Source organism: Nothobranchius furzeri, chromosome 4, assembly GCF_043380555.1.
Source record: "Nothobranchius furzeri strain GRZ-AD chromosome 4, NfurGRZ-RIMD1, whole genome shotgun sequence".
Lineage (NCBI taxonomy): Eukaryota > Metazoa > Chordata > Actinopteri > Cyprinodontiformes > Nothobranchiidae > Nothobranchius > Nothobranchius furzeri.
This window is the reverse complement of record NC_091744.1, coordinates 67,959,368-67,983,769: the sequence shown is the minus strand read 5'-3', so window position 1 is coordinate 67,983,769 and position 24,402 is coordinate 67,959,368. Positions and strand designations below refer to the sequence as shown.

The following is a 24,402-nucleotide window of genomic DNA, read 5'->3' as shown; positions in this document are numbered from 1 at the left end:
ATGTCAAAGTCCACGTGCTCAGCTGTGAAGAGGGTGGTTCTGTCTGGAGCCTGCTGGTCACTTGCAGGTTTTCTGCCTGCACATCTAGAAGGAGGCTTGTTTGATAAACACACTTTTAAACCAAATAACTCAGACTGAATGGGAAACGTGCATGCTACTGTGAATAAACAAGGAAGTCTTTTTAACATGTTGTCTTCCACACAGTTATGATTATGTCATGCAACCAACTAAGTTTGCAGATATTAATGCATTTTTCATAAAACAACACTTTTATATACTTTTATATAATAGCAAAAACAAACAATTTTACAAGTTATGTCATGTTATTCATGTATATATATATATATATATATATATATATATATATATATATATATATATGTGTGTGTGTGTGTGTGTGTGTGTGTGTGTGTGTGTGTGTGTGTGTGTGTGTGTGTGTGTGTTTGAAGTCAAAACATTGACTTGGATGAAACATTTTTGCAAGAACATGCAGTTATGATGCATTTTTTGAATATTTAATGCAATTTTAAGAATCAAATGTTGCATAAATCTATGAGAAGCATGATCACAGTGTGGCAGACTTGTATAAGATGCAATATTAACAACACAAATGCATACAGGATGGTTTAACAGCGGTTTAAAATGCACGTTCTCATATAAAACTGCACATGGTCGATCAGCCTGGGTTACTTTCAGGCCTCCATCTATTCCTCGGCTATTGACAACCTCTCCCTTCCCAGCCTGTCTGACTGGAGCTCTCACTAGCGCTGCTAGTGGACAATCAAATCCCACACACCCACCTCCAGACACACTCGCATTTCTCATTTCTTACTTCTGCTCTAAATTAGAAAGCAAGACGTGGTGTCGGAGCTCGCAGATCGCAGAGAATTAGTTTGAAGTGTTAGCTGTAAGTTGAGCAGCGAATCTGAAATTCAACATGGAGTCCCCTCCAGATCCAGCGAGCGACCCGGGCAACAGCGCCTCGGAGCCGGCTACCCCGGTCAGGGAAACCCCGGTAAACCTGGAGACGCTCCGGAAAGCGGACCATCCAGCAGCCCCGGTTCGGAAGCAGACCTGTTCAAGCACTAACAGAGGTAAGTCGGTCTCCCGTTTGGGTATTCTTTTGCACGGAGCGATCGAGGAATTTTTAATCCAACTCCAAATTGAGTATTTAAATGAATTAAAAAAAACATATCAAAAACATTTGCACCGTTTTTAAATCCCACCCTCTCACACACCGCCTTTATAATCCGCAGCGATTGTGTTAGTTTATGTGTGTGCATGTGTGTGTGTGTGTGCTCGTGTTTAAGCTCCACTGACAGCAGAAATCATCATGGGGGGCTGAAAACGGTCACAGATGTCACATTCCTACTCTGATTGCAGGATTAATCAATTGCCCAGAATCCCAGAGCTGGGTCTTCTCCTTGTGCCAATAAAAGAGACCAACCTGCCCCGCTGCGGGGCGATTATTGTCTAAAGTGCCCAAAGTGAACTTTAGGAAACTGTGGCTCAGTTTATCGATTTTCAGGGACGTCTCGCACAGCGCCGTCTGGCTGGGTTTCTTAAAGGACCTTTATCTGACTTCTTGATATAGAAAAAGCACACCTCATCAGCTGGATTTGATTGTAAAATGCCCAGAAATGTTTATTTTGGATTGCGTTGAAACAAGAAACCCGTTTAATAACCAGTCAGCGCGCCTTTGGACATGATTTATCCATCACGTTGTACAGAAGACTGTATTTGACCACGCCCCCTTCCCCGCTCCTACAGTCGAACCGAGCCCGCACAAGTTCTAAGAAATTCTAACCATTACTGCTGAATCCAGACCGGTTCTTAGAAAAAGGTAATCATAAATGAGTAAAAGAATATGCGAAACGCGTCCGATTGGGCGCAGTTTTGTTCTCCTGCATGCGCGCACAGCGGCGGGTAAATTTAGAACGTGATATGGTGAACGTGGAATGTAAGCTGGTTATGTAACAGGTTTAGCCATAAACAGAGAGCAGAAATCATCATCACAGATCTTTGTCCCCCCACCACTTTGAAGAACCTCCCCCCACTCCTTCAGCGCCACTATTACATTTACAGAAAATCCAAATAAAAGTGTTTAAAAAGGCGCAGCACTCTAGAGCGCACTTGAAGCGGAACTGTGGGACTTTGTGGGCTGGCACTCGCAGCCTGAGCTCTTATGTAATAGAGGGGGGGAAGACAGGTAGTCATGAAAGCTTTCCAAGATTGATTTCTCTTTTTCACAAGTCTGACTTTCAGACACACTGCTAACCTGCTGACCCATATTCACCCCACCCTTTTTATGCACGGGATTAAAGTGCGTCTGGGAAAGAGAAAGGCAGGAAGAAGAACGCCTTGGTTCTGTTATGTAATGCTGAACGGGTGGAGAGAGAAAAAAAGGAAAGTCACTTGGACAATCTCTGCACCATTTTAGGAGTTTTTCCACATTAAGTACTTTGAACTTTAAAAAGACAGAATAAAAGAGTTGTTTTTGCAGTGGAGAGTTCAAAGAAAAGTTAGGAAAACTTTGTACGTCAACAAACTGCAACTCATGCATAATCCCCCTGCATGGGAACAAAAGGATTTTAAAAGCTATATTACAAAGATTGCAAATGTCTTTCAATGTTTGCAAATTTGTTTTATTTGAATAAATGCAAACTATAACAAGTTATCAGGTAGAAATATAAATAGCCTTCATTTTGCAAGACAGTTAGCTTTAATGCAGATTGTGTGCATCTTCTCTTTAGGCATGCTGAGGTAAATCAAGAATAAAAAAAAAGAGCAAAGTTTGTGTGCTAAGAAGTTTTCAGGATTACAGTTCCAGCTTTCCAGGCCATGCAGCACAGAAACTAACATCAGAGAGGCTGCAGACACTTTAAGCACAGTTTCTTTTTTCTCTCTAGCTGTATTAGACTTTCTGAGGATGCACATTTCTTTTCCTGCATGCCGAGAGTTTACTGTTTCAACCCTGAGGGCTAATACCTTTTAAGTACAGTAGAAAAGGCTTACTTCAGCAGGAGCTGTGCAGCAATAAAAGACCTGAGTGGGTCGGAAAAAAGGTCATTAAATTCTGTGCAAGGATCATTAAGGATCAGTCACCAATTCTTGTCATGTGTCTATGCCTATCTGATCTCAGAATTGTGTGTACTGAAACTCTAATTTCCCTCTGGGATTAATAAAGTATCTTTGAATTGAATTATCGGAGAAGAGGAAGAGTTTATCTTCATATTGGAAAATTTCTTTGCAGATTTGGATCAAATCAATATAAATGGTGCGAATAATGCTTGACGTGTGTGCGCGTGTGTGTTTGTGTGTGAAGGTGGAGTCGCGCAGATCTGACTTTAATTCTGTTGTTTGCATGCGGTGAAATAAATCATTAAAAACATATTTAAGAACTGTAAAGTCACGAGCCTCTAAGGTGTGGATGCTGTAGTGGCGAGTAGAAGAGTACGTTCTGCAAACTAGTGAGGTATTTATAGAAATAAACATTGTTTTGCCTGTTTTCTTTTGATTGTGTCATAACATTTAGTGTTATTTTAGCATCTAATCATACACTTTTCTTTGCTGAAAATAATAATCTAAAAAAAGCAGTTTTGGGGTTTGTAGGAAAGAACACCTGACGCTGCATAAATATTTGTTCCTCTTTTAATGAACACGTTACATGAGCTTCATCCAACTGTTTTATTTTGGGGCTTTGAAATGAGAGCTATCAGCTAAAGTGGCTGGTTTTAGTTGTTGTAAAATGTAAGTTTTTATTTTTTCTTAGAGAAAAAGTAAAGTTTTTACACCAAATCTCAGAAAGCTGTTGGTGGTTGCGTGCCACTGGAGCGGACAGTAGCATTATTGTGGCCATGGCATTCTCAAATTCTGTGAATTGGGGTTTTCTTCCGCCAGGAGAGCATGAAGATCCAGGCAGCGGCTTAAAGCTTAGCCTTCAGCTTGGGCAGCACCAATAGGCGCTCCTTTTTTATTTGGCTAAATGTCTGTGACATCCTGTTTTAGCTCTTTCAATGAGAAAAAGGTAGCATTTTTTTTGTTGTTACCTGTCGCACACTCAAATCTTTATAATCAGCATATCTTTTCTAGAAAACAAAGCTGTTACACTGACGGTATCTCCTCCTGAACAACTCTGTTTATCAGGATTTTAAAAGTCAAACAATATTTGAATATAAGATAGTTATCTAATTAATTACTGTGGATGATTTGAATTTGATCAGGAGTGAAGTGCAGCCCTTCACTTCTTGTGGTCAATTCAAAGCGATGTGTAACAAAATACAAAAAGGAGCACAAAATCATCTAAAGTGATAACAAGAATCAGCATAAAGTATCCCAACCAACCAGGATAATGAGTTTGATGAAGACATGCTTTCAAACTTGTCTGCATATTCTCATGACTGTGATTTTATAACTGACCTAATAAAAGGCACAAAGTTGTTAAAAATGTTCTGATTTTTAACACATTTTGATGTTAATATTAAACTTCAAAACAGCATGTTCTTCAAAACATAATAAAATATAATCTATCAAAAATGTAATGAACGCAATGTCTGTATGTGTGATTTCTGCTGATGTGTTTATGGATGGTGTTGAATACCCCGATTCCCTCAATGACATTCAGTTTTAAGACATCCTCATCAAGACCAGCTCAGTGGCCTAGTGGTATGAGTGTCTGAGACAGGGAGATCTTGGGTTCAAATCCACGGTCGGGTCATACCAAAGACTCTTAAAGATGGGACCCAATGCCTCTCTGCTTGACACTCAGCATTGAGGGCTTTGGCGAAACCACCCAAATAGTCCCCGGGCGTCACCGCACCCCCACAGAATGGGTCAGATGTGGAGAACAAATGACACACATCAGTGTGACAAGTGTAGGTACTTGAACCACTTTGTTACACTGTTGGCTTTGGCCTTGATTTAGCAGATTGTGCATTCAAGAAGTAACTGTCCAATTCCTATTTACAGATAATTTTGAAGGACAGACTTCATTACAACTGTTAACTAAGTCATAAAATATCAAATATATTAGTAGGTCAGGCAATAGGAATGGCCTGACAGCACAAACTTGCTTTGAGTGTGAGTTCACCAGTTTACTGCTGGGTTCTGTGCGTTTACATGTGCATCAGAAAACAGAAGTCATGCCCTAAAAAGACTCTTTTTTTATGCATGTAAACGCGTTAGCCTGGCTGGCAGTGGACTGGTTCTAATGGAGCTGAAGCACCCAGATAATGCAGTAGCAATTAGAATGCATTCTGCATGTAAACGGGTTAGCCAAACTGAACTGGATGGACGCTTACGAAAGTGATGGAAGTAACGGGACCGCGGAAGCGGTCTTCTGACAGGTTCATCATCACAAAGCAACACACCATTAAGCAGGACGGTACGTACCAAATAGGCTGCACTGCAGCATTGTTGTACATTCGTTCGGCCTCTTTTTCCTGTTTCTATTTCGTCTGCTTCACTCCCGCCAGCCTCTTTTTACTGCTTGCTATAAGCTAACCAGAAGAATGCCGACATGAAAAGGCAAAACAAACTTCATTTGAGAGGCTTGTTTTCTAATGTGCACGTGGGATAAAAACTCCCAACTTATTACAATAAAATCATCCTGGATTGACTTAGATGTAACTGCACTGACTGTGGCGGCACATAAGGGGCGTGTCCTTTGAATGCGCTGTGGCAGCATGGCAAGGTGGGAATATTGCTCCATTCATGCCACCAAGCTTCATAGTAACATTACTATCAGCCTTTGTACAACCGAGGGTGATGTCATGATCCAACACATTCTCACACCCGAAGCGGCTAAAACTGATGAGGGGTGACCAAGTGTTTGTTTCCGAAGCATTGGTAGCCCCATTGCGTCGGGAGCCAACGCGCTGTGCCAGAGTGTCGCTTTCTGACGTCCGTGGTAAAACGGAGATTTCACCGAATTTTGACCTTTACCCTCTTGCTATTTAACCTGCCCCTCACCCCAATCCTAACCTTAACCCACTTGCACATGCAAAATTTGTTTCTAGTTGTACTGTCAGTCTCAAACACGGTTAATGAGAATTTTACAATGAGAAACTGGGTTAAAGTTAGGATGGGGTGAGGGGAAAGTTAAATAGCAAGAGGTTAGAGGTTAAATGTTGGTGAAATGCACAGTTTCCCGCGGGCTTCGGAAACCGCGCGTTGGAGCTACCTACACATCGGAAACAAACGCTTGGTCACCCATCGTCAGTTTTAGCTGCTTTGGGTGTGAGAATGTGTTGAATGCAACAAACAGAAGTCAGTTAATCACTGTTGTGCTAAACGAACACACTGTCAAGTTCCCAAATGTACAATTATGCCTCTCGTCTCCCTCGTCTCGTCTTCCTCCGCTTATCCGGGTCCGGGTCGCGGGGGCAGCATCCCAACTAGGGAGCTCCAGGCCGTCCTCTCCCCGGCCTTGTCCACCAGCTCCTCCGGCAGGACCCCAAGGCGTTCCCGGACCAGATTGGAGATGTAACTTCTCCAACGTGTCCTGGGTCGACCCGGGGGCCTTCTGCCGGCAGGACATGCCCGAAACACCTCCCCAGGGAGGCGTCCAGGAGGCATCCTGACCAGATGCCCAAACCACCTCAACTGGCTCCTTTCGATCCGGAGGAGCAGCGGTTCTACTCCGAGTCCCTCCCGAATGTCCGAGCTCCTCACCCTATCTCTAAGGCTGAGCCCGGCCACCCTACGGAGGATACTCATTTCGGCCGCTTGTATCCGCGATCTCGTTCTTTCGGTCATTACCCAAAGCTCATGACCATAGGTGAGGATTGGGACGTAGATCGACCGGTAAATCGAGAGCCTGGCTTTCTGGCTCAGCTCCCTCTTCCCCACGACAGATCGGCTCAGCGTCCGCATCACTGCAGACGCCGAACCAATCCGCCTGTCGATCTCCCGATCCCTCCTACCCTCACTCGTGAACAAGACCCCGAGATACTTAAACTCCTCCACTTGAGGTAGGACCTCTCCCCCGACCCGGAGGTGGCAAGCCACCCTTTTCCGGTCGAGAACCATGGTCTCAGATTTGGAGGTGCTGATCCTCATCCCAGCCGCTTCACATTCGGCCGCGAACCTACCCAGCAAGAGCTGAAGGTCAGAGCTGGATGAAGCTAGGAGGACCACATCATCCGCAAAAAGCAGAGACGAGATTCTCCTGCCACCAAACTCGACACACTCCACACCACGGCTGCGTCTAGAAATTCTGTCCATAAATGTGATGAACAGAACCGGTGACAAAGGGCAGCCCTGGCGGAGTCCAACCCTCACTGGGAACAGGTCCGACTTACTACCGGCTATGCGGACCAAACTCACGCTCCTCTGGTAAAGGGACTGAATGGCCCTTAACAGAAAGCCACCCACCCCATACTCCTGGAGCGTCCCCCACAGGGTGCCCCTGGGGACACGGTCATAAGCCTTCTCCAAATCCACAAAGCACATGTGGATTGGTTGGGCAAACTCCCATGCCCCCTCCATCACCCTTGCAAGGGTATAGAGCTGGTCCACAGTTCCACGGCCAGGACGAAAACCACATTGCTCCTCCTCTATCTGAGATTCAACTATCGATCGGACCCTCCTCTCCAGTACCTTGGAGTAGACCTTTCCAGGGAGGCTGAGGAGTGTGATCCCCCTATAGTTGGAACACACCCTCAGGTCACCCTTCTTAAAGATGGGGACCACCACCCCGGTCTGCCACTCCCTAGGAACTGCCCCCGATGACCACGCAATGTTGTAGAGACGTGTCAACCATGACAGCCCTACAACATCCATAGCTTTGAGATACCCAGGACGAACCTCATCCGCCCCCGGGGCTCCGCCGCTGTGTAGTTGTTTGACTACCTCAGCAACTTCCGCCCCCGAGATCGGACAGTCCATCCCCAGGCCTCCCAGCTCTGGTTCCTCCTCGGAATGCGCATTGGTGGGATTGAGGAGCTCCTCAAAGTATTCCTTCCACCGTCCGACTATAGCCTCAGTTGACGTCAGCAGCTCCCCATCCCCACTGTAAACAGTGTGAGCGAGTTGCTGCCTTCCTCTCCTGAGGCGCCGGACAGTTTGCCAGAACCTCTTTGGAGCCGATCGATAGTCTTTCTCCATGGCCTCACCAAACTCCTCCCACGCCCGAGATTTTGCCTCGGCAACTGCCACTGCTGCACCCCGCTTGGCTATCCGGTACCTGTCTGCTGCCTCCGGAGACCCACAGACCAGCCACGCCCTGTAGGCCTCCTTCTTCAGCCTGACGGCTCCCCGAACCTCTGGTGTCCACCAGCGGGTACGGGGGTAGCCACCACGACTGGCACCGGCCACCTTACGACCACAGCTAGCAACAGCCGCCTCGACAATCGCAGAGTGGAACAAGGCCCACTCGGACTCAATGTCCCCCACTGCTCTCGGGACGTGGTCAAAGCTCTGCCGGAGGTGGGAGTTGAAGACCGTCTTGACAGGTTCTTCTGCCAGGCGTTCCCAGCAGACCCTCACTATGCGTTTGGGTCTGCCAGGTCTACGCGGCATGTTCCCTTGCCATCTGATCCAACTCACCACCAGGTGGTGATCAGTTGACAGCTCCGCCCCTCTCTTCACTCGGGTGTCCAAAACATACGGTCGCAGGTCAGATGATACGACTACAAAATCTATCATCGACCTGTGACCTAGGCTGCCCTGGTACCAAGTGTACCGGTGGGCATCCTTATGTTCGAACATGGTGTTCGTTATGGCCAAACTGCGGCTTGCACAGAAGTCCAATAACAAAACACCGCTCGAGTTCTGATCAGGTGGGCCGTTCCTCCCAATCACACCCCTCCAGGTCAAGCTGTCATTGCCCACGTGAGCATTGAAGTCCCCCAGCAGGACAATGGAGTCCCCTGATGGAGCACTATCTAGTACTCGTCCCAGGGACTCCAAAAAGGGTGGGTACTCTGAACTGATATTTGGCCCATACGCACAAACAACAGTCAGGACCCGTTCCCCGACCCGAAGGCGCAAGGAAGCTACCCTCTTGTCCCCCGGGGTAAACCCCAACACACAGGCAGAGAGTCTCGGGGCTAACAAAAAGCCAACCCCAGCCCTCCGCCTCTCACCCGGAGCAACTCCAGCAAAGTAGAGTGTCCAACCCCTCTCCAGGTCTCGGGTTCCAGAGCCAATGCAATGTGTCGAGGTGAGTCCGACTATATCTAGCCGGTACCGCTCAACCTCTGCCACAAGCTCCGGCTCCTTCCCCGCCAGCGAGGTGACGTTCCATGTCCCAAAAACTAGTTTCCTTGTCCGGGGATTGGACCGCCAAGGCTCCCGCCTTGGTCTGCCACCCGATTCACATTGCACCGGACCCTTCATGTTCCTCCTGCGGGTGGTGGGTCCACAGTTGGACGAGCCCATGTATCCGGTTCGGGCTGGGCCCGGCCGGGCCCCATGGGCGAAAGCCCGGCCACCAGGCGCTCGCTCACGGGCCCCAACCCCAGGCCTGGCTCCAGGGTGGGACCCCGGTAACCCTCCGGGCCGGGTACTCCGACTCTTCGTTTTCACCGCCATGAAAGATCCTTCGAACCGTTCTTTGTCTCACCCTTCACCTAAGACCAATTTGTCATGGGAGACCCTACCAGGGGCACTAAGTGCCCCAGGCAACATAGCTCCTAGGATCATTAGGGCACTCAAACTCCTCCACCACGATAAGGTGACGGTTCAAGGAGGAGGTACAATTATGCAATTATTAATATTCTTTTTCAGTTCTACTCTGCTCCATGTTGTCTCTACACTTCAGACTCAGTTTGTTAGAGTTAATTTAGCAATGATAAAGAAGGTGTTTTGGGTAAGCCAAAGTTTGTTGGGCAACTTTTATAATTTATTTATCTTTTGGGTCTCTGGTCCTCAGGAGGGACTAGCAGGAGTTTAAGATTTTTTTATGTATTATTGATGGTGAAGCAATTGATCTTTCTCGCTCTTGTGAAGAGATTCAATATTATTCACAATGTGTTTTATTTTTGTGAGGTGCTGCTGTGGTTAGTATCAATGTAGCTGTTGAGCTAAAATAACTTTGCTAAAGGAAATTGTACCTCGGAACCTTTAGTGGTCCAGTTTAGCTAATAAAAATGCATAAAATCCTGCTTTTCAGCATTTCAACCAACATGATGTTGCTCCTGTTGAACCTAAGGCAGGACAATAATTCTAAACTAATTTATATCTATCAATAGACATGTGGTGTGATAAAAAATAGGTAATTAAACCTTCAATATAAGGTTTCCTTTCATTTTTCATCATAGCCTATCGGGTTTCTTAATATTAGTGTCATTACTTACTACCATCCAATCAAAAAGACCCAGGCACACTCCGTCACTACGACCCTCCTCTTAAACCTAAGCAGACAACAAATGACTTAAACAAGATTTCTCAGAAAAAAGAGGTGGAGGAAAATGTCCCAAAAAAGTTATAGTAGTTCACCAGCATGGCAATGTTTGGCTTTTATAACATTGATAAAAATAAAAAACAACAGTGCTTAGCAAAATTTGCAGAGATTTGATAAAAATCAAGTCTGGTAACACAACCAACTGGTTTTTTCATAAAGTAATACCATAAAATGCAGTGGCGACCAGTCACATAGGAAGAAGATCGGAATGACAATATATATATAAAAAAAAAGAAAAATAAACAAAATGATCTATACATTATACAGACTATAAGTGCGGTGTATAATTAGCATTTAAGGGTAGTTTTCCCACGACCAAATTGTTTTGTGATGTATTTCCTGTTCCTTTTGGGCGAAGCAATCTTTACCTTCGACCAACGCTAACTGTCGTAAAAACCAGAAATTGAAAACACTAAAAGCACAGATAAGACAATCAAACAGGAAAACTCTCCAACAAGTCACAAGTTAAAAGACAACCTGTAAAAATGGGATTTTAATTAGATTTAGAAACCGCCAAAGAGGGAGCCTGCCTTACAATAATAGGCAGTGCGTTCCACAGCTGGGGGTTAGCATGGACAAAAGCTCGGTCGCCTCATAATTTATAGCACATCCGAGGAGTACAGGGATCAGATCCGGAAGCTCTCCACAGTTCACCATTCTTTATGTATATTAAAGTTGATTTATTGTTTTAGCTTACTGTCCTTTGTTTGTTTTAAAGCTGTTGAGTACACATCATGGTGTTTTTTTATTATTATGGATAAATAGAAAATGATGGAATGTGGCTTCTGAGATTTGTAAACACTTTCCTGCAGGTAACCCCCCCAAACAGTCAGAATTAGCTCAGTGTGACATTGGGACATTGATTTACCCAAACGGCACAGATTTTATTTTATTTTTTTACTGTAACACGAATTATTATGACAGCAGAGGTAAGACTGATTTTACGCTTTTGACTTCATGAAATAAGCTTTGTTTTGCCCGGTATCTGTCCGTTGGGTTCAAGTTGTGTGACATTCAAGAATGGTAATTTGCCACCCTCTAGCTGTGATATTTGGTTAGCGCATCAGAAAACGGACGACAAAAATGCACTCCACCAAAAAAATTAATAAATCACCAGCTGCCACTTATAAAATGGTCAGGCCTGCAATTTAAATATATTTTTATAGTTGGCAATAATTATTGATATTGATTAATATGATTTTTTTATTGACGTGCTTTTTTTGTATTGTCTGGCCCTACCCTTGACCTTTTAGTGCAAAGATTTAGACGGCGTGTAACTTCTAATTTTTTTAATAGGATGTCCAAAAGTAAATTTGCAAGATTTTTGCAACGATGTTCATGCGTCCTAAATCAGAACCATCTTTTTTCCTAAAGTGCATGGGTCGTTTGTTACCAAGGATCCAGTTTGATAAGATCACACTAAATAACTTCATCTCAATAATTAGAAGAGAAACCACGAGCGTCGTTGTTTGGTGGAACGTAAATTTACTTTAAGCATGAAACAAACAGGAGTGAGAGCTCAAACAGGCAGCTCTAATTAAACAAACTTAAGAAACTTGCCCGAGACCAGTAGTGGAAGTTTTATTCCTATGGGACGGTTTATTTTCAAGTTCGAATCATTGGTGACTTAACTGGGGCTGGCGAGGAATGTTCAGCTGGTGACAGACACCAGATTTGATTTGAAATCTCTGGTGGTGAATGAAGGCTTAGATCTGTGGCCCATTTACAGAAGTTTGCATCTCAGATAGAAACATTTGAATAGTTCTGACCGGAAATACTCCAGATGCATTATTGGAGGGCGTTAAAGCAGTCTAAATTTAATGTGGTACACTGTGACCCATAAGCACTCGTGACGCTTGGCTCCGTCCTGCTCTGCCTCTCTGACACGGTCCCTCAGAAGAGGCTGAAATGGGAAGAAGTGGTGAGCGCGGTGGAAGGGATCACTCTGAGGATTTCTTATGTCACATCAAGCTCCAAGCCTTTCACATCTCCTCTATTGTGAAGGAGGGGAGGTAAAAGCCCCTCTCTCACGTGGAAAATCCCAGTGCACAGGAAGTTTGACCCTGCAAGTATCTTTCAAAACTATCTCTCTTTTGCCTTTGAACAAAGGAAACAGTATCTTCTTGCTGCTCAACACTGTTTGAGAACATTCCTGTGATTCTAGACTCTCAGAAAAAGTGTATTTTTGTAGTAGCTGACTGCAAAACACCAATGTGCAGCTGAGAGAAAAATCTGGATGATCTTAGAGACTCTGAGGTTTTTTTCAGACGTGTGTTTGCTTTAAAACAGAGATAGGTTCCCATAAAATCTAAAGTATTATTCAAGCAGCATGCCGCAAGAACCTCTTAACTGTTATTTATTTTGCTTTCTGCAGGCTAAATGGGATTCTCTGTTGCACTGCTTCAAGGACTGTTGATTGGAATAAGACATCACAATTGAGTCAAAATGGACATATCTGTCGCATATAGTGGCCAGATTAGGAACTATAACAAGTCTGGATAAACCAACGCTTTCTCCTCTGCTTTGAATATTAATACTATTTGATGGCATCTGCACTTATTTATTTTCAGGGTATTAAAGATTAAATAGGAGAGAGAGAGAGAGAGAGAGAGAGAGAGAGAGAGAGAGAGAGAGAGAGAGAGAGAGAGAGAGAGAGAGAGAGAGAGAGAGAGAGAGAGAGAGAGAGAGAGAGAGAGAGAGAGAGAGAGAGAGAGAGAGAGAGAGAGAGAGAGAGAGAGAGAGAGAGAGAGAGAGAGAGAGAGAGAGAGAGAGAGAGAGCGAGCTGCCGGAATGACCAAGGCATCAGTCTGGATTTGTTTTAGGGCCCTCCGAAAATGAACAATCTGAAATGTATTGTTTTCACATTAAAAAACTGTGAATTCCACACCTTATTTTATTAGCATCTGAAATAAGCGGGGGAAGTTGGCTTGATTATTTATATTGGAATAACAAGCACATCTTAATCTCATAAATAAAAAAAGAGGGAGATAGAGATCCGTCCCCTCCAGGTACTGCCACCACTTAATCGAATTAGCTTCACTCGTGAGCTTGACGGGCTCTTCAAACACCCCTGGTGACTTCTGAGTGCAGATTACAATCAGCTACTATTTTCAGCTTTTGATTAAAATCTAGTGAGGTTGGACAGAAAATTTTTTCAGCACAGAACTAACTAATTATTAACACGACAGCCCCGCTCTCTCCATCTCGCTCTCACATGCTTCTGTGCTATTGTTTTGCAGCCAGTTATCTTAAACAATATCAATTGACAGCAAGGTAATAACTTAAAAGGGGCCATTAATTTGTAAGATTAAAGTAAGAATATTACAGAGAAATACCCCCAAAACAATCTAATATCTCAAAAGAAAGGTTATACTGAAACGTAATTCATTTTCAGCCAGCTGCAGGGTTTGTCAGTTTTGTCCATTGAAAACAAGCAGATGGATGTAGTTACTGTTTAGCATCAGTGAGTGTGAGGTTGTCATGTCTCCTGCGAGCTAACGCTGCAGCGCAGGCATTTGTAGTTTGATACCGGCTGGCAAAAAGTGCTCAAATTGTTTAGGCGGCTGAAGCCAGTAAGAAGAGTGACCCAAAAGTTTTTGCTTGTACCCCTAAGTTTTACTCTAATATCAGGGAAAAAAAAGGGCCAGCGGCTGATGTTTGCGCTAACAACGGTGAATTAGAAGGAAACAGATGGCTCTAAAAACATTTCAAGCCACTTTTTCAATCACCAACCACTCAATATTACAGTGAAATGTGTGTGTGAAGTGAATAATGAGTCAAACGTGGTGTTTTACTTCCTTAAGTGAGTCATTCAGAACTATAACAACAAGCTAACAGCAAGGTGATAAACAACCACACTTCCTCTATGCCGGAAGCATATTAACTTAATAAGTGAAGTAAGTGCTCCCTACTGTAAAACACCAGAGTGCTGGCACCAGATACGATGATGCTTTCATCAACTTACTGCGTATAACTCATTTTTGCTTGTTATCTAGAATCTTGTGGCACCATTCAGCCATGAGACCTGATGAACCGGAGTGAGAGAGGGTTTGCAGTAACCAAATTTGACCTCAGGATGTCATTTTACTTTCTACATATTGCACCTTTCATTTTAACCCGCTCTAGTCAGTTTATTGTCCAGACACCTTTGTGATATTAAGCTAATCTAAATGTACATTAAAACACACCTTTTCTTTTAACAAACATGGTCACATGGCCAAAAGCAACCAACGTAAACAACTCATGAGATAATACTACATGACAATTGTTCTTTGCTCGTACGGTGGCAGAAACAAAACGGGCTTGTCAGACACAATCCTGCTCTTTTGTCGCTTTCACCAGGTGGGTTCCGAACATGAATAAGTCACTAATGAATATTTGGTTCCCGTATGTGTGAATTGATTGCTTTAGGAGGCAAGCTAAGACCGAGTGTGAGGCTATAACAGCTGTAGTGCTGCTGTGCTGCTCTCTGACAGTGATTGAAAGACAGAGTCACTCGTCACCATGTATGACTCTGGGATCCTTACTCACTGACAAAGATCATCTGTCTGAATCAATCAGTATTTGCTGCTTTATTTCAGTGATGCAGTGCTCGAGAGGCAATAATTAACGCTGTCCATGCAGGGTTGTTAAAAGCCTATTTTTAATGTGACAGACAGAAATAGACAGACAGAAATAGGAAGATTAAAATCCTGTGGTCGAAGTTAGAATTGGCAGATTGTGCAGATGTTCTCCAAAGATTACTGCAGAACTGTGTCCAGATTAGATTTTTATAGATTTTTTTTTTCACTTTGAGAAGTTTTTCAAAACCACTAAAAATCCTAAACTATTTGGGTTAAAGCAACTTTAGGCAAACTCCTTAGAAGACTGTATTGACTTAAAAGTACTGTTTCTAATACTGTTTGATGTATTTAAAAATAAATAAATTCGTAACACTAAATAAAATAAAAAAGCAAAACAAAAAAATAAAAAAACATATTTATTTTTTAATTTTTAAATTTTTTTGTTGTTGTTGTTAGAAACAAATGTGTACTTATATTTTCTTTTACTAATGATTTAATGAAGTTGCAATCCACAGAGTGAAACGACAGTATGAAACAGTGCAGCCGGGAATATTCATCCAGAGTGTCGTCTTGTATTAAACAATTGTGGCTCGTGATGCTCATTAATTTTTGCTTGCTTCACTTGCCATGTTTGGGTTCTCTATGCTGGCTCTGAGCCAAAGTGTCTTCTGAAAGCACCACTTCATCTCTGTCAGGGGCAGGTGGAAGTTTGCTGCACATTTCTAATTGGACAAAGTGCTTTTCAAACTCATAACCATCATGCACAAATCAGATTATTGTACAAACCATGTGAGAAAAAGATTTCTTTTGTCATTCTACCTCATTTTGCATGATTTGCTTTAGTTTGTATTGAACTTAATTTTGTTTAAAACTCAACTATTTCAACTCAACTATTATCAACTATTTGGCTACAATTTTATAAAAAATTAAAACAAAAGGTAATCATTTTGACTATTTAACACACTTAACTTTCTAATTGTAACACAGTTTATGGACAAAGCACTTAGAATTAGGGATGCTCCGATCCAATCACATGATTCAAAATCGGACCCCAAAAGATTGGAAACTGGTGGAAAAGATTGGATTTAACCTTATAAAATAAAAATTTCATCCTGATATGGAAATTTTCATATGGAATAACAATGGCTCAGTTTTTGACTAGTTCATCCCAATTCATAATATTAACATGTTTGTTAATATGTGCGCATCTTAAATAAGTGAAAGTCAAACTTTAAGGACACCTTGGATGTGATTTATTTTTTTGTCTTAGTTTAATACTTTCTTGAAAAGTATCGGATCGGGACTTGGTATTGGCAGATACTCAAGATAAATGACTTGGAATCGGATCGGAGCAAAAAAAAATGTGATTGGAACATCCTTAATGGAATGGTTATTTTAATTTTGAATGGACCAACAGGCTTGAAATGAAATAAAAAGAATATGTATATATAAATCAATATGTAGATAATATGCATCACACACACACACACACACACACACACACACACACACACACACACACACATATATAGAAAAACATTTTGGTAAGACCATATTAAACCTAAGTACTGCCTTAGACAAGTGTATCTAAATACTTCTAGTAAAATTACTGTTTATTACAAACTTTGTAATGTAAATGTGTGAACGTGAATAGTTATATTTTTACAATAGTTATGTTGTGATTTGCTGTAAAAGTTCAGAGATTAAAGCTGTTTTAAAACGGCAGTAGTCCACTTTTTTGTGGCTGTAATTGAATTGACCTTTAGCCTATCCATCCTGTTGGATATAAAAGCCATTTCTCCAATCTAAAGCTGTTAAAAACTGTATCTACATTGGAGAAAATAATTTATAACTTCTAGAAAAAGGAAAAAAGAAATACCCTTTTACATCCCCCCAAACCTCGACCCTCTTTGGCATCAGATGCCAGAATATGTGCACCCGTCGGGAGGAGAATGTGAGACATCAGGCTAGCTCGCAGAGGGCTTCAAGGTTTGCCGTATAGCTCGGGGCCAGACCTCGCTTTGCTTCTTAAAGTTATGATTGAAATCTTCAGATCAATTTTTCACCTAACAGGTAGCCAGTTAAAAGACCTGCATGTTGGGTGATACTGTTTTGTCTGTGTGAATCTTTTAAAAGCGCGTCTGTTACATTTTGAATGACTCAGGGGATTGCAGTAGACTCATGATTTATGTCAAAGATAAGATGGTCCGAAAATGAAGAGAAAAACCAAAATCCAATGTTTTATTCCAAACGCCTGACAATTCAGTTTTTGGTTTGTTTTGAGGAAATAAACCATTTAATGTTTTTGTACATTTGTTTCTGCAGAATTAAATACAGACAGAAAGTGTGATAGAACACAGATTCAGTATCAGGATACGTGAAGGTTTAAAGTTTGAAAAAAAAGAAGAAAATAGTTAATTAGAGTTATTGTACATCTAAAAATAACATAATGTCTTCCCGCTTTTAGCATCTAACTTGCAGTATGCCTAAAATGTTTCTCAATTAAAGATTTATCTCAATTTATTTTGATAGTTGAACTACTAAAGCAGTTTAATGGTGTGATTCTTGTCACCCATTGTTCTCCACCTCAACAGAACGTTTTCACACACTTATCTCGTTGATAGTGCAAATGCACGTCGCTATGCTGATTTGATTACGGGAATTGAAGTAGACAGGAGAGATTGATGGCAGCGTCCCCAATCAGACAGATAACACCCGACTGTGCCTAAAGGGGGCTGGTCCGGCGCACACACCCCTTCCCCCCGCTGAGCCTCGAACGCATGGAAGGCTGTGGTTAAGGAGGTGAACCGTTCCTTCGCTCAATGCAAATGCAGGGCCACATTCAGAGACAATCCCAGGACGACTGGTACAGCGTGGCCCCGGGCGCTCCGCACCACATGATCCGTGCATCAACCACACCTGGGAAAAACTCACACAGACATGGGGGTCATTTGTTTAGCACAGGTGCATCACATGTTTCGTGTGCGCACACACATTTCTACAAGCGTGAAAGCAGACACATGCATGCCCATCGGCACACAAGACACACATGCTTTAGTTTAGTTTCATTGTGAGAAAGGATATTTAATGTCCTTGTTGTAGATTGCTGTGTGTGTCACTTTTAAAGTGGGTCTGGAGAAGCCCAAATGACATTTTAACCGATGAAACTGTTGAGCAGTTAAGAAACACTGAGGAGTGTGATGAGAGACTTTTAATTTGAAAATTACTCATTTAAGTTTCAGTCATATCGGTTTAAAGTTCAAATATTCTGATTAAACAAACACAGACAGACTTAATACACTTTTACTTCACATGTTTCACACATAAAGACCAGAACACACTTCTTGTTTTATTGTGAAGTTTAATAAATGTTATTGCTGTAACATGTCTGACAATGACTAGAAATCAGACTTTACGAATTTAACCAATTTTATACATAATAATTAAAATCAAAGCTTTGGTCCAAACATATTTTACAGTTCTTTCAGCCAAAATGCTTTCAGTGTGAGCGCAGTTTGACAAGTATGAAAGCAAATCAAAGAAAACACATCAGGGACACATTTGTATTTTTATTAGTTTCTATTTTTCTGAATTAATTCCATCTGAAAACGGTGACATAGATGTTGCAGGATACTTTTCGGTTTAACTAGTTGAGCATCACAGGTTTTCTGTGTGTGAGGCAGATGGTGAAGAGATGGTGTATAATAGATCTCAATATTAACTGCACGGCATGCTGGGAGTGTTGGTGGATGGCACACGGTGGAGTAAGGAGTGAAGCATTGACCTTCTGTCCCATCATTTACCACCTTGTGCCCCCCCACACTGTTCTAAAATTACTTTATTTTAGCCAATTAAAGGAGCCGGCTGAGCATTGTGCAGACTGCTGTTTTTTCTTCACCTAAAACCCCGCAACATCACTCCGTAATCGGGCAAGGAAGCCTTAAGTGGGAATCTTTTAGCTTGGCGCCATGCCACTTTAGGGCCCACTGAGTTCACAGAGAATAATGCAGCTATTCTTCCTCCAACATACAAGAATCCGTCGGCTGTCCTGAGTGTTTTGGCTGACATTGTCACACGCAGTTCAGCACTTTACGCACTGATGATGTTTGTGATGTTTCCGTACCTACAGTGCAGGGGTATTTCCTAACTCCAGGAATGAAAATGATCTTAATCTAAATATGCAAGGAACGCTGTTGCTTGCTGTCTTGTTGCCTTGTTGCTGATCAAGATAGCATATGCTGGGAAATGGGTTTCCATCCAAATCCTTTAATGGCTCAATAATAGAAAGACCGCAGAAACAACAATGCCATGGCAGCCAATGAGTGGAGGACTGGAGTGTGTGGTGTTTAACAACCATACGAGTGCAGATTATGTGCTTGAAGGGGCTGGATTGCCTGCCAGCAGTGACAGTTGGGTTGGGAGTTGAGCATGCCTGATACATGCAGCTTGATTCCAGTCAGATACACCACTGGGTCTGGGGCTCGTCTCTGCAGCCCTCCGCCTGCTTCCTCCCACTGAAGCATTGTGGCCCGCCGTTTGCTCCGTTTCTCCGGAGAAATCAACGGGCTCCCGCTTGATGAGCGCTCACTAATGGCTGTTTCTTTGAAAGCTGATGGACCCGTTTGAGGAGAGTCTTTTTACTTCTCTCCAGCTTGCCTTGGCTTGGCATTCGTCGGGCTGCCTGGCTTTGCTGTCCTGCCCATATGATGGCGTGCCATGGGGCTGAAACGGCTGTCATTTGTTTTACTTTTAATAAAAGTTGATGATTTACCAATAAAAAGTAAAAATAGGCTTTTGATGATGTCTGGAGACATATGGAGAGTGTGTTGCAATAGTGATATTTTCAAAACATTGTGAGGCCAGAATTGTAGCCTAAATCAACCCCTCTGATAAAGACCAGCTGTTTTGTAGAAGCATAAACTAAAATTAAATTAATCTAGAAATGTAGAAAAATTACCTCCAAATATTTAGGATAATATTAATGATACTCTTTAGTTTCTGTGAAACAGTTTTTTTTAATTATTTGATAAAACATTTAAAGACAAAAGACTCAGTTGCATTTCTTTTACAATTAATTTAAAAATCCTTTGCAACCTGCATTTGGTTAGGTATTTGTTTAAAAATGTTTTTTCGTTGGAAGTGAGGAACAGACGCAGGTGAAAATCTAGAAGGCAGTCAGGTAATCTGAACGCAAACTTTAATATAACAGATAATCTTCGGAGGTCAAAGCAAACACAAAGAACATCAAGGAACAGACAGTGAGAAGCAAATTAAGCGAGGGTTAAATAAGTTACTGAGTGCACATAAAGGACACAGAACAAGTATTGGTATAGAATCTCCTTAGGCCTGGAATACACTTGCTGTTTTATCTCATGTTGGTGCAAGCAGCAGGCTGCGTCTGTTCATTTGCTGCTACTTACTGCGCTGTGTGTAATACTGGGGCATTCCACTAGGAGCGCACTAGAGAACTCAGATCACATAGAGAACATTGTTTGTGGGTACAGCCACAACAAACATGGTGTCAATAAAAGAGCTCAATAACTGGTTAATTTTGAGATCATGATAGAAGACAGCAGTGGTATCGTAGATGGAGTGAAAGATCTCTAAACCAGAGATGCATGGTGAGTGTGTCTCACTTGTTTTGTCAACTCCACCAAAGAAAAGAAAATACACAAATGTTTGCATGTATATGCTTCTAAAAATTATCAGTTTAATATTGCAGGGAAAATATCACAATATATTGCCATATCGATATTTTCTTACATCCCTAGCGTCTACTATGGCATCCCCCAAAGACGCTCGACCTGCGCCATATATGCCTCAGACCCAATTTTTATGGTAAAATGTTACAAAGCTGCAAAAATTTCTCAACAACTGTGCATCATTTTATTCATTTTCAACAACATTTCGATGGATATTTCCAGAGATCAGTGGTAAAAATTACACATTGTCTCTTTATTGGTCATTTTTACTACAATTTGTCTTTGCACTTTGACCTGGAAAAAAAAAGATCTGTAAGAATTTTCTTCATAACTACTTTTTGAATAAGTAAAAGAGATTTTAAATCTTATTTGGGCCTACAACCGATTCTCCAACATGAGCTGATTCAGTCATGTCTCTTTATAATACAAAGGCTTTAGAGCCTGACAAAAAACCCTGGCAATCAATAACAGTTTTCAGCAATGTCCCTCAAATAAAGAGAAATTCCCACATTCTCCAAATCCCTTCAATTCAAAGAGCGAAAATCTCAGTCCAGAGTTTAATGTATGGTCTTTGAACTCCACTAATCTATATATTTTTTCAAACCTTTTTTATTTTCAGTGTGATGGGGCATCCTAAGTTTTTGCTCTACATAATAAAAAAGATTTGCTGGGTCCATTTAACAAATGCAGCTGGAGTAGAAAAGGGCATACTTTGTAGATGCATCCTTTTTATAGATGCAAACTGTCTTAACTTTCAAGAAAAAAACTTTAAATGATTGGAGCATCAACAGTTAGGAGGCAGAGTGAAGAATAGGCTGTTATTTTTAAGACACCTCCACAATAGGCACTACAGCATGTGATGCTTCATTTATGCAATTAATGATCAGTGCAGCTTCCATTCATCTAGTTACTTCTCTCTGATACCCTTGGCCACTGCCCTCTCTTTTCACCCCAGAGGGAGCTGTTTTTCCTGTTGCCCTCTTCTTCATTGGCGCACAACTCTCCAGCTTCTGGAGACTCCATTAGGAAGTTAAATTTGTCCTTGGAAAGATTCTCTCTCTAACTTCTCTCATCTTCCCTCTCTCCAGCCCCTCTCCCACTCTGTTTCACGTGGACTCCGCTATTTTTCCCCCACTTGAAACTAGGGCGGAGGTCAGGATGGTGAATTTGATATAAGAGCTGACATGCTTTCGTGAAACACCGTGTCAACTCAAAACAATAGGTTTGCAGAAGCTGTTACACCGAATAAAGAATGTTCCATATTCCTGAAGAAACGTCCTCCGCTAGACATTCCCAAAAGAGATGCCTGCATACATTTACCAGCAAAGGCCCAGTAGAAGATGGAGGTTGAGGCTAAATTAATTCATGTAACATTTGAGCAAATAAGTTGTGTCATCAGAGAAGCTCAGGGAAGTTAGTCACTTTTATCTTCTCCAGTTATTTGTCTTTATGTTCTCTCACGTTCTCAATTTCCCCCCATCTTTCTTGTACATTTTCATGAAAATCTAAATTCTTATCTCATCATGTGAATTGTTACTGCTGGTAATGTCGATGGAAACTCACGGATGTTAGTAACTGCATGATGGCAGGAAAGTTGAGCTTTTGTGTTTTCATATTTGTAATTTTGGTGAACATCTGTTTAATAAAAATGTGCAAACAGAATCAGTTAACCAGATTTAGATGAACAGAAAATAAATCCTGGACAGTCCAACCTTTAAAGGTGTGGGACAATGAAAAACCATTTTAAAAATCTTATTTTTGATAATAATGGGTCACTCTGAGTTTTCATGCAAGCTGAACATGAAAATAGTCTCCTACACCTATCTCCTGCAGTAGCTTCTGATAGAAAATAGACGGTGAAACTCTAGGATTAGAAAAGCCTGACCGATCTACATCACACCGTCTCTTAATATTCATGGACTTGCGACAGGGAATGTTGTTGTTTTAGCGTCCAGGAAACAGCAGAGAACATCTTAGCTAGCTTAAGCTAACCATTAGCAACTTCACCACATGGCAGAAGCTCCTCCAGGCTTGTATTATTTGTAGAGATAAAACATAAGTGTTGCAAGGCAGTGGTAGAGTTGCATTGCTGTTATCCAATCCGGGGCAAGATGCCCTAATATCAGGAAGTAGGACTCCAACCCCCCCCCCCCCCCCCCCCACCCCCACCCCACCCCCGAACAACTTGCAAGGCAATCATTCTTACTACAAACCACTCAATATAATCCCAGAAACCACTCATTTAAATGTCTTTTCCTGCTAACGAAGCTCTCACTAATGACACTAATGAATGTATATTTTATTTACTGTGATTTTTTTAAGCATTGCACACAAACTCTGATAATAAACTGTAAAGCATCTCAAATATTACAGCTTCCTATTGTCAGAACTGTTTCTCCAACCACTTGCGTCACTGCTGTTTCATCCAAAAATTAAATTTGCTGGGATATGACATTTTAATTGGAACACTGTTCTCATTAAGTGAACAAATTACAGAAAGTGTGCTGAGGGTGAGATAATCTCTGGGAGAGACGATTTAGATTCTTGAATTTTGAAAATCCGATACTTGGCTGTTGCTTGTGTGACATTTTACGGAGATTCAGGGATGGGTTGGTTTAGTCTGCCTGGCTGGTTGGTCCAAACACAGGTCCTGTGTATCGTCTCTGTGTTTCCTCTTGAAGAGTCAGTGTATAGTAAGCAATTAACATCATTTATGATTAGTCTCAAGAAGCTTAAAAGTAGGTTAAACCATTCAAACTAGTTACTTCTTAAATGAGAAATAAGCCATTTTAATATTTTTACTGAACTTATTTTAATTTACTTAATTTGATGGATGTGTCTTGTGTAAGAGAGAGTGATTGATGAACTGGTACAATTGTTACTCAGTGATAGAGTTAAAAAACGTATTAGCTTGTGAAACAACAAACCTTAACACGTTTTAAAATTAGATTAAACATTAAAATCACAAAGCGTTAAGAACGTGAGCTGTCATTGAATCCTCAGTAAAAATGTTCCCTCAAAACCGGTTTTCATAAACAGATACAAGGTTAATAATGAGAAGTTGACCCAAAATACTACAACAACAGGTCTAACAGGATCAATCCAAAACTCAGATGTTAAGTTGGTTCATATGAAATGGAGAGATACATCATTTTCCAACCAGCCATGCAGTAATATACAAAATATGTAAACAGTACTTTCCCAGAAGTATTTCCTTGAAATGAAGTTTGAGCGAACTTCAGCAGTGTGTCCGTGGTTCCTTTGAGCACTCAGGGTAGTGGTGGTGGTGGTGTGTGTATGTGTGCGGGTGGTGGCTCTGACAGTGTGCTGTGTATAATTAGCTTTTTGTTTTCTACCAACAACCACAACCTGCATTTTGTGATCAGACCAGTTGCTACATGATAAATGTACACAAGTCCCAAAAAATAGTTTTCTGTCCTCTTTGAAGTTGTGACACACTCATTTAATCAACACATTTGCAGTGGTCTCTAGTAGGAAATAATGCCCTTCAAGCTGTACTCAGGGGGGGATAAAAACCCAGAAGTGCCTGGATGAGCACGGAGGAGTCAGCTGGAGGAGACAGTAACAGAACGCGCTAGTGGTTAGCTTCTACTAGTTGATATGTTCTCTGCTGTTTCCTGGGCGCTAAACCAACCTTCCCCATCGCAAGTCAAGATGGGTGAGTCCATGAATGTTAAGTCACAGTGTGGCGTAGATCTGTCAGGACTTTCTA

General features: G+C 41.9%; 1 protein-coding gene across 1 annotated transcript in view; it reads left to right on the top strand.

Annotated features, from left to right (window-relative positions):
- The first annotated feature begins 788 nt into the window (after positions 1-788).
- The window catches only part of roraa (RAR-related orphan receptor A, paralog a), a 253,174-nt gene continuing 229,560 nt past the window's right edge, over positions 789-24,402 (top strand). Inside the window, exon 1 of the mRNA XM_015964458.3 lies at positions 789-1,094. Coding sequence (XP_015819944.1) covers positions 938-1,094 — 157 coding nt within the window. The 5' untranslated portion in view covers positions 789-937. The remainder of the gene's footprint in view (positions 1,095-24,402) is intronic.